This window comes from Macaca nemestrina, chromosome 1, assembly GCF_043159975.1.
Source record: "Macaca nemestrina isolate mMacNem1 chromosome 1, mMacNem.hap1, whole genome shotgun sequence".
Classification (NCBI taxonomy): domain Eukaryota; kingdom Metazoa; phylum Chordata; class Mammalia; order Primates; family Cercopithecidae; genus Macaca; species Macaca nemestrina.
In genome coordinates, this window is record NC_092125.1 from 196028060 (window position 1) to 196046005 (window position 17946).

Here is a 17946-nt window from a genome sequence, read left to right on the forward strand (position 1 = left end):
CCCTCTGCAGAGTCCTGAGGCAGCACAGAGCATCACCTGGCAAGGGGTTGAACATCCTAGCTCGGGACTCTCTTCTTATTATTTATTTATTTTATTTATTTTTATTTTTTTGAGATGGAGTCTCACACTGTCGCCCAGGCTGGAGTGCAGTGGCGAGATCTTGGCTCACTGCAACCTCCACCTCCCAGGTTCACACCATTCTCCTGCCTCAGCCTCCCAAGTAGCTGGGACTACAGGCACCCACCACCACGCCCAGCTAATTTTTTATATTTTTAGTAGAGACAGGGTTTCACCATGTTAGCCAGGATGGTCTCCATCTCCTGACCTTGTGATCCACCCGCCTTGGCCTCCCAAAGTGCTGGGATCACAGGTGTGAGCCACCACTGTGCCCGGCCTTTTTGTTTGTTTGTTTGTTTAAGAGAGAGAATCTCACTATGTTCCAGGCTGGGCTGGCCTTAAACTCCTAGGCTCAAGCGATCCTCCCTCAGTCTTCCAAATAGCTGGGACTATAGGCATGTACCACCACACCCTGCTTCTCTTACTCTTCTTATAAAGCCACCATTCCCACTCCCATGATAACCCATTAATCCATGAGTGAATTAATTCATTCATGACCCAGTCACCTCTTAAAAACCCAGCCTCTCAATACTGCCACACTGGGGATTAACTTTCAACATGAGTTTTGGAGGGGACAGATACTCCATCCATAGCAGTTATTATTCCTGTTTTTATAGGTGGGGAAACAAGACTCTAAGAGGTTAAATCACATGCTCAACATCAACAACTAATAAGTGGCAGAGCTTGGACTTGAATCCAAGTGTGGCCAAATCTAGGGCCCACCCTTGAACTATGCTGTGCACCTTATAGCACAAGGCCTTTACAGGGCTGTCTGCCTGTGAGAGGAAGCCTTAGCCTGCCCTTGGCATGCAACTTAATCTCTGAGGGGAAAAAAAGAACTTTCCAGCTTTCTTAGAAGTATTGGGAGGCAGCAGGGAAGGTGGAGAATCTGAAGGAAAGCTAGCCCTGGGATCCCTCTGAGAAGACCATCTGCTTGAGAAAAGCAACCTTGGAGGAGGAGGAGCCTTTGGATACAGAACCTACTGGATTAGGCAGCTGGGAGCCAGCCAACTAGTAGCGTACAAAGCTAGCTACGTTGTCAGCACTGAATGTCAAACAGTGCAGTGACCTCATGTCAGAGCACAAACAAAACATCACTCAGTACAAAAACCCCTGAACACTAAGGGTTTTCTGTCTTCTTGGATGACCATTACAATCAGGGAGGCTTCAGGTCCCTGGGGATCTGCCATATTACAGTGGCTATAAATGGGATTTCTTTTTCTTTTTTCAGCAGCAAGCATCTAAAGTTGAGAAGGTGTTTTTTACCACTGCAGTACCAGTAGCCAGTAGCCCAGGTATGTAATTCCATGTTAGCCTTAAGAGAAGGCAACTCTGTGGGCCCCTTGAGGCACAGCTAATTACTGCTTTGTCCCAGTTTCTAAAACTTTAAAAATCTTTAAACAGCCTCAGTTAAATTCTTTACATTGTATTGTTGGCTAGAGTATTTCATATTCTCACAACTATTAAAAGTTAGTATACTTCTGGCCAAAATACTGTGTTTAACATTCTTTAGTAACAGTTCTTTCTCTTTCAGATACAGCTTTAAAATGTAGCCAGAAAAAAATTTTTGAATCACAGTTAATGCTAAAGAGGGCAGTTGTTAATTCACTGGACTCTTTTCTAATTACAGTAATGAAGAAATAGCATCTGGGTCAGAGACACATAGAGAGCTGAAAGTTCCTTTTATTCAAATTCTTTATTTTATCGATTAAGACACTGGGACCCAGAAAAATTAAATGACTCCCCCAAGGTTATAAGTTAATTTATGGTGGAACCAAAGCACTAGTTGTCAGGCCTCCCAGTTCCCACCCTGTTCTCCTGCTCATTGGCCTTTGTTTTGTTTTGTTTTTGAGACAAGGTCTTGCTGTCACCCAGGCCACAGTGTGGTGGCACGATCACAGCTCACTGCAGCCTGGACCTCCTGGGCTCAGGCAGTCCTCTTGCCTCAGCCCCCCCAAGTAGCTGGGACCATAGGCATGCACCACCATGCCTGGTTAATTTTTCTTTTTCTTTTTTTTTTTTTTTGAGATGGAGTCACGTTCTGTTGCGGAGGCTGGAGTGCAGTGGCGCAATCCCGGCTCACTGCAACCCCTGCCTCCCAGGTTCAAGTGATTCTCATGCTTCAGCCTCCCAAGTAGCTGGGATTCCAGGCACTCACCACCACGTCCAGCTAATTTTTGTATTTTGAGTAGAGACAAGGATTCACCATGTTGGCCAGGCTGGTCTCGAACTCTTGACCTCAAGTGATCTGCCCACCTTGGCCTCCCAAAGTGCTGGGATTACAGGCGTGAGCCACCAAGCCCGGCCTAATTTTTCTTTATTATGTGTAGAAACAAAGTCTCACTATATTGTTCAGACTGGTCTCAAACACCTGGGCTCAAGAGATCCTCCCTCCTCAGCCTGCCAAAGTACAGGGATTACATACAGGCATGAGCCACTGCACCTGGTCCTTCCCATTGGTCCTTAGCTCTGTCAAGACACACAAAGTCTGGCTGAATATGGAGCAAGTGTTCGCACAACACATGAAAGAGAGATGAGTAAGATGTCCTAAAGGAGCTCAGAGTCTCCTGGGCAGGCAGAACCAAGCAGGTCCTGTACCGCAAGGAGAGAGGTGTGGAAGGAAGATAGCAGCACTGTGCATGTGTGCTGGGAAGCTGGGTACGTGCTTCATCCAAGCTAGCCCTCTGCATAGGCCTACAGAAGTGGGGGAGTGAGCTAGGTCTTGAAAGATGAGTGTCAGTTCTCCAGAAGAGTAGTGTCCAGGGATTTTAGGCATAAGGAAGAGCCCACAGGCCCAGGGATGTAAAGAACGTGTCAGGAACAAGGTAGGCATCCACATGGAGGGTGCAGTGGAGAATGACTGGAAATGAAGCTGGAAATACAGGGTGCATCTAGATTGTGTGTGTGACTTTCTAAGGAAAGGGGACTTTGTCTTCGGCTGGGGAGTGTCCCTCTTTTACCTCAGAGGGCATGTGGTCCAATTTAAAGCAGAACAAACCCCGAAGTGTGGTGACCATCCTTCCCATGGTTCCCATGGCAATCTGCTCTCACCTAGCCCGTGTATCCCTGTCCCTCATGCTCCTGCCTCTGCAGCTACTTGAAGAGCAGTCTCTCTTGCCTCTCTCGCAGGGAGCTCTGTCCAGCAGATTGGCCTCAGTGTTCCTGTGATCATCATCAAACAAGAAGAGGCATGTCAGTGTCAGTGTGCATGCCGGGACTCTGCAAAGGAGCGGGCAACCAGCAGGAGAAAGGGCTGCTCCTCCCCACCCCCTCCAGAGCCGAGCCCTCAGGCTCCTGATGGGCCCAGCCTGCAGCTCCCAGCGCAGACTTTCTCTTCAGCCCCTGTTCCCCAGTCATCATCCTCTACCATACCCTCCTCCTGTGAGCAAAGCCGGCAAGCAGAGACTCCTTCAGACCCTCAGACAGAAACGTTAAGTGCCATGGATGTGTCAGAATTTCTGTCCCTCCAGAGCCTGGACACTCCGTCCAATCTGATTCCCATTGAAGCACTACTGCAGGGGGAGGAGGAGATGGGCCTCACCAGCAGCTTCTCCAAGTGAAGGGCCTGTGTGTGCTCACCTGCGGGAAAAAGTGGGTGAGCAGGAGGCATGAGGTACAATGCCTGCCATCATGGGTCAGAAATTTGAAGGATGAAGAAATCTACTGTTTGAAATCCTCACCTTTCAGACGTATTTTCTTTATTCACATCCCAGGAGCATCCATTTTAAGGAACTAATCTTTGGAAAAAAACAAAAAACAACAAAAAAAGCTAAGTTATAAGTGAACTGTTTGGCTGCACTGTATGTCACTTTTGCTTGTTGTCATGTGAACTTGGAAACTAAGGTTACTCGTGTGCATAAAAATTCTAAATGAAAGGGTGTGGTTTCCATCAATCTGATGCTGCCCATCGCTTGCACTGGGGTCTTTGTGGATTGGGCAGGAGAGTTCAGTGTGTTGGGTGTTGCTCCTTCCTGTGTGTCTTTTGAATCTGAGGCTGACATTTGCTTGGAAGGCCAGACCCTTGCTTCATCAGAGAGGGCAGTGGCAAAGGCCAGTGAGGCAGCTGTGAGTTGGACAGGGTTCAGGTGAGATGGTGTTGTCATTTGTGCTTAGTGTTGGTGGTGCTCAGGGTGGATGACACGGGTCGTTCTGCAGCCCGCTTCAGCACAAATAGGCAGTTTAAGGCCTGGCTCACAGGCTGTGGGGTTGATCTGGCTCTGCAGAGGCCCTAGGCAGCTTGTTGACTGCTGTCTGTCGATGACATGTGCAAAGCAGGTTCTAGCAACATGATCACTGTCTTTGCCTTCCTGGTTCTTTCTCTCAGTTGGTTGCCAGGGCTTGCAGATGGCAGTGAATTTTCCTTGGGGAACATCGCTGTTTTGTCCTAGAGAGAACTTGTGGCTTATGGCCAGTTGCTGTTTGGTGGTCTGCCTTCTTTTTAATGGTATTTTCTTCCTCAGAGCAGAAGGGCCGCATTTTGCTTATCAGAAGAAGGTGCAGATTTAAGGGAATTCGTATGAGGTGGCATATAATTGGCAGGCCAGGTGTCCTGGTTCCAGGTTCCAGCCAGGCTTTGGGTTGCCCCCTCCATCTCTGCCCCCCTCTGGATTTTGCATACAGCCTCATACAGTGCAAACAAGGATGTGACTTGCTCAGCTTAGTCATGTGATTTATTTAAAAAAAAAGAAAAAAAGAAAAATCACAAAACGATGATCTTCTACTCAGGGTATAGCAAAACAAAAAAATTCCCTTTCCACCAAAAAGCCTGAAATGTTGCAATAAGTTATCTCATTTGGAATGTTTCACTAAGTTGTGTTATAGGAAAAAATTGTGTGTGTGTGTGTGTGTATAGAATTATATCCATCTGTCTGCCTTTGGCTCCAAGTCATTGCCTCTTAAAATAAAAGATACAGTCCACACTAGCATGAAGGTTTCTCTCAACAGGCTATATTAACATAGTCATGAGTGCTGACCAAACTCACCAAGCTCAGAGGCCAGGCATGGCCCAAGGTGCAGAATAGGCCTCTGCCTCCCAAGAGCCATTTCCCTGCCCTGAGCAAAGAGTGGTGGTCCACAAACAAGGCTGCTCTTCCAAACTGACAGTGTCAGGCAGGAAACAGCCACAATTTTGCCTTGCATTTTCATTCCCTAATGTAAAGGGATCTGCATTGGTCACTCTCCTGTTCTCTGAGCCATTGCTCAGGGCCAGCCAAGACATTATTGAGAGCAGATAATTTACCTTGGAGCCAGGGGCCCTCCCTGGCTTTAGCAAGGATGTTCAGGGACAGACAAAGAGGGCAGTGGTGGTGAATGTTGTTACTGCCATGAGGAGAAATGGTCTTACCTACAAGCAGCCAATTTCTCATTCCAGGACTCTAGCCAGAAGAATTGACTTCTTTTTTTTTTTGAGACGGAGTTTCGCTTTTGTTGCCCAGGCTGGAGTGCAGTGGCCCGATCTTGGCTCACCGCAAACTCTGCTTCCCAGGTTCAAGCAATTCTGCCTCAGCCTCCCGAGTAGCTGGGATTACAGGTGTGCACCACCACGCCTGACTAATTTTGTATTTTTAGTAGAGACAGGGTTTCTCCATGTTGGTCAGGCTGGTCTCGAACTCCCAACCTCAGGTGATCTGCCCGCCTCGGCCTCCCAAAGTGCTGGGATTACACGTGTGAGCCACCGTGCCTGGTCTAGGGAATTGACTTCTTTTTGACCTTCTGCACTCCCTTCTCCAAAAGGATTGTGGCTTCTGATGACCACTGACCTCAGCAGAAGTTGATAAGGCAGGAGGAATTTCCTGTTAACACAGTGGGTTAGTCCTCCTGGAAAACCAGCTGCTGAGCATGAGTTTTCCTTGGATCTCTCTGGGCCTTGCACCCACAGGAAGCTTTGAGGTAGGGCCCTTGGTGTTTACAACTTCTGAGAGAGTAGTGATGGGACCCCAAAGTAAGCTAGTATCAGAGGGCAGTAATGACCTTCCCATATGCCCATCCTGTGGTCACCTGGGATTTGGGTTCCCTGGGAGTGGAGGTGGGAAATAGGAGCCCAGGGAAGGAGATTTGAAGCACCCATGGTTTAAATATCGACTCTTCCTGGCTAGCCAGGGCGTGCTCATGTTGGGGCCTACCCAGGTCAGTGGCCTTTTCACTCTCAAAGATGAGGGGTGACGAAGCAGCATCTTAAACAGTGTTTAGGCTGACAGATTTTTCCAGTTGAAGAAGCTGAAGTATCTGCCTTTTGAGGGTGACTTTAGATTACAAGAAAGACTATCAGATCCAATCAGCTTTTGAAAAATCAGGAATGTGCTTAAAATGCCAGTGAGTTGTGAAGATCAGGTTTATTTCCCAGGGTAGGCAGTCTTCCTTTCCCTCCTTTTCCAGTTCTTTTTTCCTACCTGCCCTTCTGTAAGCCTGGTCTCTAGTGCCAAGGACCTTGGAAGAAAGAGGGCCCCTAGCTAAGCTGGAGCCAGAAAGAACCTTCATGGTGAGTGTGGTTTCCCAAACGTGGGAAATGAACCTAGGGTGAGATTAGGGAGGATTTGTAGAATTCTAGCAGGTAAAAATCAAGCCTTTTTCCTCTCCCATAGTAAACTTAACTATTTTCACCCTGTACATTATCTTCTAGTTCCTACTAACATCTCCAGTTAGACAACCGCTTCAAAGGGTGCTTAGCACCAGGGATTGGGGTTCATGGACTTAGGAGGTGGTAAGGAAACTGACTGGCACCACCAAACTGCCTTAGTGAACTTGGCCCTTCCCAGGCAGGTAGGTTGGGCATTGAGGGAAAGTGGCCCAGTCTTTCCTGGCAGGGTCTGGCCAGTCTCATGGGAGCACCACTAGTGTGGTGACAGAAGTGGTGTCATTTATTGAATTCCACCTCCGTTTAGAAGGAGATCATGGTACAAAGCCCAGGAGGGGCCTTAAGATGTGAAGATCTCTCTGAGTAAAAGGCAAGGGGCTTCTCTTCTTCACCTCTGGGATAGGTGGTAGATCGGAGAGTTTTATTTTCAGGGTCAAGGCTGTGGACTGATGGGGATATTGGAGGGTGGGTGGGTTTTCCTGAGAGACTTTGTATAATGCTGAATGTGTCCAGAGGGACAAGTTTGCAGAACCTCATATTGGTATATTAAAGAAATAATAAAATAAAAAAGCACTTTAGGTTATTTTATCTTTAACCCGATTGCTGCAATTTCTTTTGTGTGTATATATACATATATATACTTTCCACAAAGTTTATTTTTTGCTCAGAATAAAAAGTTAAATTGAGGTGTGAAAAGAAAAGCACTTACCTTGGTGCAATATGTGTAGCTTGATGGTCGTTGTCCCATGTGGCCCTGGCCTGGCCGCGTTTTTCCGCTCAATCAGCCCTGTGCTATGAGGCTGTCCATAGAGAAACACTATTATGCATTCTCAGCAACCGCTCAATCTATGCAAGCCTTCCCTGTGTGCCCCAGGGCGCCCCCTCAGGCTCTCTGAAGAACTGCTGTGGGTCCTGTTTTCTGCTGACTGTTGAGGCCCTTTTTCATCACTTCTTGGTCTCTCGCCATCTTTTCCCTCTTCACCATTACAAAATGATGCCTGAAAGGAAGGAACAGATTGTTCCTAGGTAGAAACCTGGCACCTTCTAGACTTTGATATTTGTAATCACATCCATTGTCCTTAAAGACTTTTCCAGAGTCATTGAAACCATTGATTTGTGGAACTGCAACAGTATTTCTCAAGAGTTTACAATTGTCTTACACCACCAATCAGAAATATGTTTGGGGGGGCATGGGTGGCAGGGGGCAACATGAGCCATTTCCATACTGGTCCCCATACTACCTGTGTTGGTTCCTTAAGCAAAAAGGCCTCCAGCCTTCATTAAATCCTATAAACAAACATTAAATCCCATGAATCATTATCAACTTTCTTCCTTTATTCCACCTCCCCGATTTTATCTTCAATTCTCAGGCTATAGAATAGATGAGTTTTAAAATATACTTCAGCCACCCTTTACTCCATCTCCCCCACTTTATCTTCAATTCTCAAATTCTCAGGCTATAGAATAGGCAAGTTTTAAAATATAATTCAGCCAAAGCAGAAAGATTTTCATAGATCTAATATGCAAATGGTTCTGCTGGGACATAGATCAGAAATTATCTGTTCCTTAATATTTCGGGGTGGAGGCAACAAAACTGGAGCATATTTCTGATTGGTTAGCCATATTAGCCTGTTTCCTCTTGCATGTTTTTTTAGGGAGGGAAGGGGTCCTGTATTTCTTCTCATGCCCTTAGGGGAAGCCAACGACCACTGGGCATTTCTCACTGTTACTCCTGTTCAAGAGAGGGCTTCTCAGTCTGCACTGAAAAATGCAAATTAAACTGGATCTTTATGTCAATGTGTACATAGTACAAGCTTTTCTACTGGAATTGAGGTTCAAAACCACATGCTGCCCTTTTGGTGGTGTGCCTGTTGGGCCAAAATTGGGCGATCACGTAGTGTCCCTTTCTCAGCTCAATGCAGTTTCTACTTTTTCTTATGGGAAAATTTTTCATAAAACCTTTTTGCACCAAAACCCAGGGGTGTTTTTTGCAATATCCTTGTTATCCTCGTAGTGTGCCAAGTCAGAGGCTTCTCTTGCCCTTTTCCTGCTGTGTTCTCAGGCCTCCCAAGGGCTGTTTGACTCAACAGTCTACATCCTTAGTTGTGTTTTGGAGAATGTGAGGGTGGGGGTCAGAGTTCAAAGCGTCTGTTCCCTTTTCCTGTGAACTCTTCCTAGTCCGTTTGGGGAAGGTGGCTGGCAACAGATTGTTGCTTAATCTCTGGCTCAGATCTTCTAGCCAGGAAAGGCAAGAGCCCCCAAGAGCCCTCTTTTTTTTTTGACATACACTAATCATTGGCCGGGGTCTTGGTGACAACTTTTAAAATCCCAAATAGTTTTATTTGGATTATGTAAAAGTAAGTGTGAAACATGGGAACAACAGACTTCCACTGAGCGATATGAAAACGTTACAGGTTCAGTACTTCCAAAGGAAGAAACCTCCAAACCCAAAAAAGAATAAATACGAATTTGTATTTTTGAAGAATGTGAAATAATGGTGTTTGCTTAATTGCTCATTTTGTATAAACTTAATATTGTACTTTAAAATATCTGCTAAGAAGTGAAAATTTAACTTTTTGGAATTGAAAAAGCAATATTAAATACTAATGAAATCCTAATTAAATGCTTATTTAAATCTGGTAGTATCTGTGGCATTTCTTCCCAACCCTGTCTATAGTTGACATTTTTCCACCATTCCCCCCTTCCCAGCCATCAGTCTTGGAGAGGGAGGGGACAGAAAGGAAACGTCGGTCACCAGGAGAGTCTGCAGGTTTCCTTTTAATCAAGGCTCTGCTGAAGGTGTTTTGTGGGGCTAAAAGCCCCCAAAGCATGAAATGGACATGTAACATCACCTGGATCCCCCATAGCAGGCCAGACCACTCTGGCGAGCACTGCTGGTCTGCCCAAATCTGGGTAATCAGACTGGGTATTCATTGGCTACATTTCAAAGCACAGCACTGCTTCCAGCCAGGATGAAGTGGGAGTGAACCCAGCTGCTAGCAGAGCTGCCATTCCAGGCTGAGAGCCAGCCAAGTACCAGCCACTGCCAGTGAAGACTGGCCCCTTTACTGAAGGGAGTTGTTCAGAGTCCAGCCACCGGCCCTGGGGAGGGAGAGAAGTCAGGGCATCCGGCTTGGGGATGGTCAGGGCTCCGCAGCTCCATCGCCAGCATCCTTTGGAAAGCCGCCTCTGGTGGCGACAGCCGGCTGCGGGGGCGCTCCGGGTTTGGCTGAGACGTTCTAGTTGGAACAGAAAGGAAAAAAGTGAGGCTGGGAGGAAAGGCCTTGGATTAGGCCCCACAAGGATATGGCCATTTGGCATTTGGATAGTATTAACTTTTTCGAAACCTCTCACCACATCAACGGAGGTTAGGGACAAAGCAGTGGAGAGATACTTCCCCTCTCCAGGGTAAGCTAGGGCTTGGCCAGCCTAGCCAGTGGGCAGACCCCACCCCACCCCGGCCCAGCCCAGGGTGGGCACTAACCCCGCCACCAGCCGGCTCCGGGCGCCGGCGGCCCAGCTGCCGTAACATCTCCTCGCAGGCTGCGATGGTGTCCAGGAGCTGCCGCTGCCGCTGCTCCACCGCGTCCAGCAGCTGCTGGGCGCGCTCCTCCCGGGGCGCCTGCGGGGGTGGCCTCCCGCCGAGCCCCAGCCCCGCCTTCCCGCGGTCCACGCCGGCAGCCTCCCTGCCCGAGCAAGAGACAGACGGTCAGGGCCGGCGCTTGCGCGGGGCCAAGCCCCTTCCCCCCGCCCCGACGGGCCCCCTCTCACCCCCGTGACCAGTCTGAGCCCGGGCCCCATTCCATCTCCGCTTGCGCGGCCCGACCACCGCCCCCCTTTCGGCCGCCCCCCTCCCCAGCGCTGTGTTAGGGCTCCGCAAGGCCGGGCCCCGCCCCGTCCCCACCGGTCTCCTTCAATCCTCCTGGGGGTCGTGGTCCCTTTAAGCTGCCCGGCGCAGAGGTGGGGCCGAGTCTCCCGGACCGGAAGCTGGCTGGGAGCGTCACTTCCTCCCGGAAGCGGGCCTGGGCGGATGTCTCCGGCGCGTCGGTGCAGGGGGATGAGGGCCGCGGTGGCTGCCAGCGTGGGGTTGAGCGAGGGGTCCGCTGGCTCCCGGAGCGGCCGCCTCTTCCGCCCGCCGAGCCCCGCTCCGGCGGCCCCCGGGGCCCGGCTGTTGCGGCTCCCGGGGAGCGGGGCCGTGCAGGCCGCGAGCCCGGAGCGCGCCGGCTGGACCGAGGCGCTGCGGGCCGCCGTGGCCGAGCTGCGCGCCGGCGCCGTGGTGGCCGTCCCCACCGATACGCTATACGGTCTGGCCTGCGCGGCGAGCTGCTCGGCGGCTCTGCGCGCTGTGTACCGCCTCAAGGGTCGCAGCGAGGCTAAGCCTCTGGCCGTATGCCTCGGCCGCGTGGCCGACGTCTACAGGTGAGGCCGCCCCGACCCGGCCCCGCTGGGGGCGGCACCGCGGGAGGGGTTTCCGGTGACAGGCTTGGGAGACTGAGGCGCAGAGAGCGGGAGGGGCTTGTCCAGGCTTACCAAGGAATCCGGAACTGGAAGTGTGTACCGAGGACTTAACGTGCCCCAGGCCCTGAACTACATGCTGCTGAGAGGCAGCAACACACGAGAAAGGCGGGGGCCCTGTACCCTTGGCGCATTTGTACTAATCGGGGAGGCCCCCAGGAAAAAAGGAAAGAAACACAGTAGCTTAATTTAATAGCGAATGCCTTGTAGAAAATAAAACGTGGAGCTTGATCCCACCCACTATCACGGTAGCACAGCGGTGCAGCTGTTGTAGTCCCTCAGACCAGAGGCACATAGGCGCCAAGCCAGGGGTGCCCCTCTGGAGCCCTGCTTTCTGCTCAAGCTCTTAGGGAAGTGAAGCAGGGAGACAGGCGGCTCCCATTGTAAACTTGAAGGATTCCTTTCCTACGTGTGCCTAGAGTCTAGGAAAGGACCACCAGTGGTCCTTCATTTTGAATGGATTTATGCTCCTGTGTTTCCCAGATACTGCCGTGTGAGAGTACCCGAGGGGCTCCTGAAAGACCTACTGCCAGGACCAGTGACCCTGGTGATGGAACGCTCGGAGGAGCTCAACAAGGACCTAAACCCTTTTACGCCTGTGAGTCAAGTTTTCTCTTGTGTTTCTAGACTCCAGGCCACTTGGCTTTCACTAGGATCCAGATCAGACTTACCCTCTACCCCTTCCAACCTTTCTCATGATACCCTTCCCCCTGCCTTATAGCTTGTAGGCATTCGGATTCCTGATCATGCCTTTATGCAAGACTTGGCTCAGATGTTTGAGGGTCCGCTTGCTCTCACTAGCGCCAACCTCAGCTCCCAGGCCAGTTCTCTGAATGTCGAGGTGAGTTTACCTAGTCCTTCCCCTGGAAATGTCACCAGCCCAAACACTGTTTCCTGTGAATCAGTGGCATTGATAGTGCACTGGGATTGCCAGGCGTGAGAGTCCTTGGGCCAACAGTGGAAAGGTTTCCCAGCTGGCAGGGAGGCGGTGGGGGGCAATATAAATTAAAGGAATTTGATTTTGTCTCAAAGTCTGAAAAGCCAGGGGGAGAATTGGTGTTTTTTTCTTATTGTCTTTATAATAATAGGAAAGATTATGGTAAGAACAGTGTCTTCCTCTTTTTCTGGAGATAACAGTTTTTGGAGAATACAGTTTAGGCTGTAAATCTTCACGACAGTGCTGTAAAGAAAGATGAAGAAGGCCAAGGGCAGTAGCTTATGCCTGTGACCCCAGAACTTTGGGAGGCCCAGGCAGGCGGATCACCTGAGGTCAGGAGTTCGAGACCAGCCTGGCCCACATGACAAAAGTCCATCTCTAATAAAAAATACAAAAATTAGCCAGACATGGTGGCACATGCCTATAGTCCAGCTACTCGGGAGGCTGAGGCAGGAGAATCACTTGAACCTGGGAGGTGGAGGTTACAGTGAACTGAGATTGTGCCATTGTACTCCAGCCAGGGCTCTAGAGAAAGACTCTGTCTCTTAAAAAAAAGATGAAGTTTAGCTTCCAAAAAGTTAAATCACTTTTTCCAGGTCACGTAGCCATTAAGTGACTGACTCAGATTTTTACCCAATTTTTGACTTTTTTTTTTGAGACGGAGTCTCGCTCTGTCGCCCAGGCTGGAGTGCAGTGGCCGGATCTCAGCTCACTGCAAGCTCCGCCTCCCGGGTTCACGCCATTCTCCTGCCTCAGCCTCCCGAGTAGCTGGGACTGCAGGCGCCCGCCGCCACACCCGGCTGATTTTTTGTATTTTTAGTAGAGACGGGGTTTCACCGTGTTAGCCAGGATGATCTCGATCTCCTGACCTTGTGATCCGCCCGCCTCGGCCTCCCAAAGTGCTGGGATTACAGGCGTGAGCCACCGCGCCTGGCTCCAGTTTTTGACTCTTGCCCCTGTTGTCTTATCTCTGCCACAAACCAGATCAAAGAAAGGATCATCCTAATCCTTTCTTGGCTACATAGATTAGAACAAAGGAGGACACGTAGAAATTTCAGTTCTTTTTCTTATTACCAAGATGTAAAACGTAGTTGTAAGCTACATTGTGTCCCCAGACTCTGGGCCAGAGACATAGTATCACACATAGTATCCAGCATCAGGCCTTGGGCTTCCTTGGGCTTTTTACATCCAGCTAATATGCCTGGATAGAGTAACTTGCGTGCAGTCACACAGAGATAGGATGGAAAGTCCAGAGTTGGAGCTCATATCTCTGCCCAGAACTCCATTCGATGGGGTTTTCCATGCCCAGACCTAGAGTGGGGCTCAGGGTTCTTGGAAAGTGAGAGTTCAGCATCCCTTCCCATTCTCAGAGTGCAGGTTTGACTTGGTCCTGGTGGCTGTACCCCAGGAGCAAGAATCGGGATGTGGCACAGAGAGGGGAGGTTTTTACCTTGTCAGCAGTCATTTGACCTGTCCAACACAGTAACTGGTATTTATGATTTCCTGTCCCAAATTCCCAGGCCTAACTGCTACTGCAGTGTCTTCATTGGAGGGATTGGGGAAGCTCTTTCTCAGTTAACAATTCAGTCCACTGTTCTAGGGGAGTATCCTTCTCATAGCCCAAAGACTGAGTGCTGGTGGCATGCAGAATCTACCATGTTCTATTCTTCATACCCTCATCAGAGTTGCAGTGAGATCCAGGAGCATGGTTCTAGAGCTAGAAGAAGCTGGAATCACTTGTTCCAGGTCACACAGTCATTAAGTGACCAGATTTTTACCTAGTTTTTTTGTTTTGTTTTGTTTTGTTTGAGACAGAGTCTCACTCTGTTGCCCAGGCTGGCATGCAATGGCACCATCTCGGCTCACTGCAACCTTCACCTCCCAGATTCAAACAGTTCTGCCTCAGCCTCCTGAGTGAGTAGCTGGGATTACAGGCGCATGCCACCACACCCGGCTAATTTTTGTATTTTAGTAGAGACGGGGTTTCATTGTATTGGTCAGGCTGGTCTCAAACTCCTGGCCTCAAGAGATCCAGCCTCTCAAAATGCTGGGATTACAGGTGTGAGCCACCGTGCCCAGCCTTTTTACCTGGTTTTTGACTCTTGACCCTGTTCTCCTATCTCTGCCCCAAGCCAGGGCAAAGAAAAGGTCATGCTAATCCTGTCTTGGCTACATAAATTAGAACAAATGAAGACATAGGATTATCTAGTCCAGCCCACTTGTCTTGTAGGCCTGGATAGAGTAACTTGCGTGCAGTCACACAGAGATACAATGGAAAGTCCAGAGTTAGAGCCCGTATCTGTGCCCAGAACTCCATTCGTTGTACTTACATTTCCTAACTGAAGCAATGTATGACATTTCCTTTTGCCATAATAAGACTTCTTTAAGCCCTAGATAGGTGTTACTTGGGGTGCTAACCCAGGAGGGCTCCAAACCTCATAGAATGCAGTGTCCTTGGCACAGCTGACCTTAACTAAATGAAGCTCCTTTCTCTGCTTGGAGGAAGGTGACTTCTGTTTTGAGACCATATGGCCTTTGATGACTGCGTGCAGTTTAACATTATTGCATACACCAGGGATAGTGTCCATGCTCTTCCTTCTCCTTCTTCTCAGGAGTTCCGGGATCTCTGGCCTCAGTTGTCCTTGGTCATTGATGGGGGACAAATTGGGGGTGGCCAGAGCCCCGAGTGTCGCCTCGGCTCAACTGTGGTTGATTTGTCTGTGCCCGGAAAGTTTGGCATCATTCGTCCAGGCTGGTAAGTCTCATTCCTGTGGCGTGGGGAAATAATTTGAGGGAGGTTGGAGAGATGCAAAAAAGCTTTGACAAGATAAAGATGGTGCCTCCTATCTTGCCCTGAGGGAGTGTGGGCCAGGTTTGGAGAAGTGGTAGTTGGAGTGGGATTAAGTTTGCTGGCTTTCTTAGGATTCAGAAGGTTTCATCATGGATTGATGAACAGGGCATAACAAGGCTAGCCAGTTTCGATGTCCCTGCTCACCAGCTTCTGGTAGGCTTGGGACTTTGAGAAGTCAGACTGGTAACTGTCCTGTTTCCTCCTCAGTGCCCTGGAAAGTACTACAGCCATCCTCCAACAGAAGTATGGCCTGCTTCCCTCACATGCGTCCTACCTGTGAAACTCTGGGAAGCAGGAAGGCCCAAGGCCTGGTGCTGGATACTATGTGTCTGTCCACTGATGACTGGCAAGGCCTCATTTGCAGAGGCCACTGGAGCTAGGGCACTAGCCTGACTGTTAAGGCAATGTGTCTTTCTGAGCACTGGGAGCTGCTGGTTTACAGCTCGGGACAGGATGTATTGATTTGTAGTTTCATATATCAGCCAAAAGCTGAATGGAAAAGTTGAGAACATTCCTAGGTGGCCTTATTCTTTTTTTTTTTTTTTTTTTTTTTTTTGAGAAGGAGTCTTGCTCCGTCACCCAGGCTGGAGTGCAGTGGCTGGATCTCAGCTGACTGCAAGCTCTGCCTCCCAGGTTTACGCCATTCTCCTGCCTCAGCCTCCTGAGTAGCTGGGACTACAGGTTCCTGCCACCTCGCCCGGCTAGTTTTTTTTTTGTATTTTTTAGTAGAGACGGAGTTTCACCGTGTTAGCCAGGATGGTCTCGATCTCCTGACCTCGTGATCCGCCCATCTCGGCCTCCCAAAGTGCTGGGATTATAGGCTTGAGCCACCGCGCCCGGCCTAGATGGCCTTATTCTAATAAATTTCTTCTGTCTGTTTTGTTTTTCAGTTGAAAAGTAATTTAAATGACAGATTTAGAATCTAGTGAGAGCCTTCTCTCTGGTGGGTGGTGGCATTTAAGGTTCAAACCAGCTAGAAGTGCTGGTGCTGTTTAAGAAGTCTCAGGTGGCTGCGTGTGGTGGCTTGTGCCTGTAATCCCAACATTCTGGGAGGCCCAGGCGGGAGAACTGCTTGAGCCCAGGAGTTCAGAATCAGCCTGGGCAACATAGGAATACTCCATCTCATAAAAATTAATAAATAAAAAGTCTCAGGTGACCAAAGGCATGGGTTGGGCTCCTGAAGCTAGAACCAGGTTTGGATAAAGATTGAAGAGCTGCAGACCACTCTTCCCTCTGAGCCACTGGGCCTAGTGGTGTCATGTATTGTAATTGCTGGCAGGGAGAGCAGTCTTTTTGGTGTAATAGTGGGATGTCTGCTCAGTTGGCAAGGGTTCAGTCCAAACTGAAGAATACTGGGAAATAAACCTCCACTACCCTTTTCAGCCAGGGACTTTTTTTCCTTATTTATTCGTAAATTATAGTTAATTATACCCGTAATAGCCTTGTTTAAATCCAGTGTTCTCTGCAGCCTTTTGTCTATTTATATGTGTACCAAGTGTTAAACATAATTACTGTTGGGCATTTGAACTTTGTTTTTCTTTAAAGAAATGCTGCTATTAAACATATTTGTAAATGGTTTATTCTTCTTTTGAATTATTTCCTTAGGGTAGGAGATTAGGTCAAACTGTATGAAGTATTTATGGCTCTCAATATGGATTAGCCTTCAGAAGAACTGAGTCAAGTTACACTGCCATTAGCAATGTGTGAGAATGGCTGCCCCTGCCCCCTAGCCTTGCCATGTTTAGTATTTTTCAAATTGTGCGTGTGTGAAATGAAGCCTGTGTTGCTACCCTCTGTAAATTACCATATGTCAACATCCAGCCCTTTCAACTGTCCCTGCCTGCCTTGGTTTCCCCAGCTAAGCCCCAAACCAGGTGGCCAGGCCTGCTCATCTCTCCCGTGGAGTTTAATACCAGTTACCTAACTGGGGCTGGGTGTCCTTGAGGTGACCACTGGGGTCTGTTTCCTCCTTCCTCCGCTTCCCTCTTGCACCCTAGTTCCCAAAATTCCAATTCAGTCTTTTTTTTTTTTTTTTTTCTGGAGACAGAATCCCTGTTGCCCAGGCTGGAGTGCAGTGGCACAATCTTGGCTCACTGCAACCTCTGCCTCCCACGTTCAAGTGATTCTCACATCTCAGCCTCCTGAGTAGCTGGGACTACAGGTGTGCACCACCATACCCTACTAATTTTTTTGGTATTTTTAGTAGAGATGGAGTTTTGCCATGTTGTTCAGGCTGTTCTTGAACTCTTGTCCTCAAGTGATCCACCCGCCTTGGCCTCCCAAAGTTCTGGGATTACAGGTGTGAGCCAAGGCACTCGGCCTATTTTTAATTTTTTTAAAGACACGTCTCACTGGGTTGCCCAGGCTGGTCTCGAACTCCTGGACTCAACTGATCCTTCCACCTCAGCCTCCCAGAGTCCTGGGATTACAGGCCTGAGCGACCACGCCCGATTCAGTCTTGAGCCCATAAACTTCTCAGTACAGTGGTTTCCAATGCACCTGTTTTCAAGTATATCCTAAGAATCTTGTGAAGTGTTAACAGGGAGGGGCCTACTTTAATCAGGGTGCCTGCAATTAGCATATTCATTTATTTGTAAATAAGCACTGGTTTGTTAATTCTCTCTAGAAATCTTGTTTAGTAATTTGTTTTCCTTTTTTTGTTTTTTGTTTTTTTTTGAGACAGTCTTGCTCTTGCCCAGGCTGGAGTCCAGTGGTGCCACATTGGCTTACTGCACCCTCCGCCTCCCAGGTTCAAGCAATTCTCCTGCCTCAGTCTCCCAAGTAGCTGGGATTACAGGCACCCAGCACCACACCCAGCTAATTTTGGTGTTTTTAGTAGGGCCGGGGTTTCACCATGTTGGCCAGGCTGGTCTCGAACTCCTGACCTCAGGTGATCCACCCGCCTCAGCCTCCCAAAGTGCTGGGATTACAGGCATGAGCCACCGTGCCCGG

General features: G+C 49.0%; 3 protein-coding genes across 6 annotated transcripts in view; 2 read left to right on the top strand and 1 right to left on the bottom strand.

Moving 5' to 3' along the window:
• LOC105494754 (metal regulatory transcription factor 1) overlaps nt 1–3992 on the top strand; it is a 46640-nt gene extending 42648 nt beyond the window's left edge. For both annotated transcript variants that reach the window (XM_011763529.2, XM_011763530.3), the window contains exons 10-11: nt 1349–1412; nt 3247–3992. In XM_011763529.2, the coding sequence (XP_011761831.2) occupies nt 1349–1412; nt 3247–3677 (495 nt within the window). In that variant the 3' untranslated portion in view covers nt 3678–3992. The remainder of the gene's footprint in view (nt 1–1348; nt 1413–3246) is intronic.
• Nucleotides 3993–9449: 5457 nt separating this feature from the next.
• C1H1orf122 (chromosome 1 C1orf122 homolog) lies at nt 9450–10728 on the bottom strand. Of its 2 annotated transcripts, none has more exons than XM_011763524.2 (3): nt 10596–10728; nt 10176–10377; nt 9450–9930 (listed from the first exon to the last, which is right to left on the bottom strand). In XM_011763524.2, exons 2-3 carry the CDS (start codon nt 10221–10223, stop codon nt 9835–9837), a joined length of 144 nt encoding a protein of 47 aa, XP_011761826.1. In that variant the 5' UTR covers nt 10224–10377; nt 10596–10728; the 3' UTR covers nt 9450–9834. The 2 variants fall into 2 exon arrangements, with proteins under 2 accessions (XP_011761826.1, XP_011761825.1); XM_011763523.2 differs by having other exon boundaries at nt 10463–10601.
• LOC105494752 (yrdC N6-threonylcarbamoyltransferase domain containing) lies at nt 10722–16572 on the top strand. 2 transcript variants are annotated; one of them, XM_011763525.3, is made up of 5 exons: nt 10722–11110; nt 11690–11804; nt 11928–12047; nt 14756–14898; nt 15202–16572. In XM_011763525.3, the coding sequence occupies exons 1-5, from the start codon at nt 10722–10724 to the stop codon at nt 15272–15274; spliced, it is 840 nt and encodes a 279-aa protein (XP_011761827.1). In that variant the 3' UTR covers nt 15275–16572. The 2 variants fall into 2 exon arrangements, with proteins under 2 accessions (XP_011761827.1, XP_011761828.1); XM_011763526.3 differs by lacking the exon at nt 11928–12047.
• The last annotated feature ends 1374 nt before the right edge of the window (nt 16573–17946 follow it).

Bases quoted from the DNA above. Each gene is read 5' to 3' on its own strand.
- C1H1orf122 (XM_011763523.2), bottom strand. From the start codon at position 10,497: ATGGAATGGGGCCCGGGCTCAGACTGGTCACGGGG. The intron at 10,378-10,462 runs GTGAGAGGGGGC...TTGCTCGGGCAG, and splicing joins GGCTCAGACTGGTCACGGGG to GGAGGCTGCCGGCGTGGACC. The intron at 9,931-10,175 runs GTTAGTGCCCAC...TGTTCCAACTAG, and splicing joins CGGAGCCGGCTGGTGGCGGG to AACGTCTCAGCCAAACCCGG.
- LOC105494752 (XM_011763525.3), top strand. From the start codon at position 10,722: ATGTCTCCGGCGCGTCGGTGCAGGGGGATGAGGGCCGCGGTGGCTGCC. The intron at 11,111-11,689 runs GTGAGGCCGCCC...TGTGTTTCCCAG, and splicing joins CGCGTGGCCGACGTCTACAG to ATACTGCCGTGTGAGAGTAC. The intron at 12,048-14,755 runs GTGAGTTTACCT...CCTTCTTCTCAG, and splicing joins CCAGTTCTCTGAATGTCGAG to GAGTTCCGGGATCTCTGGCC.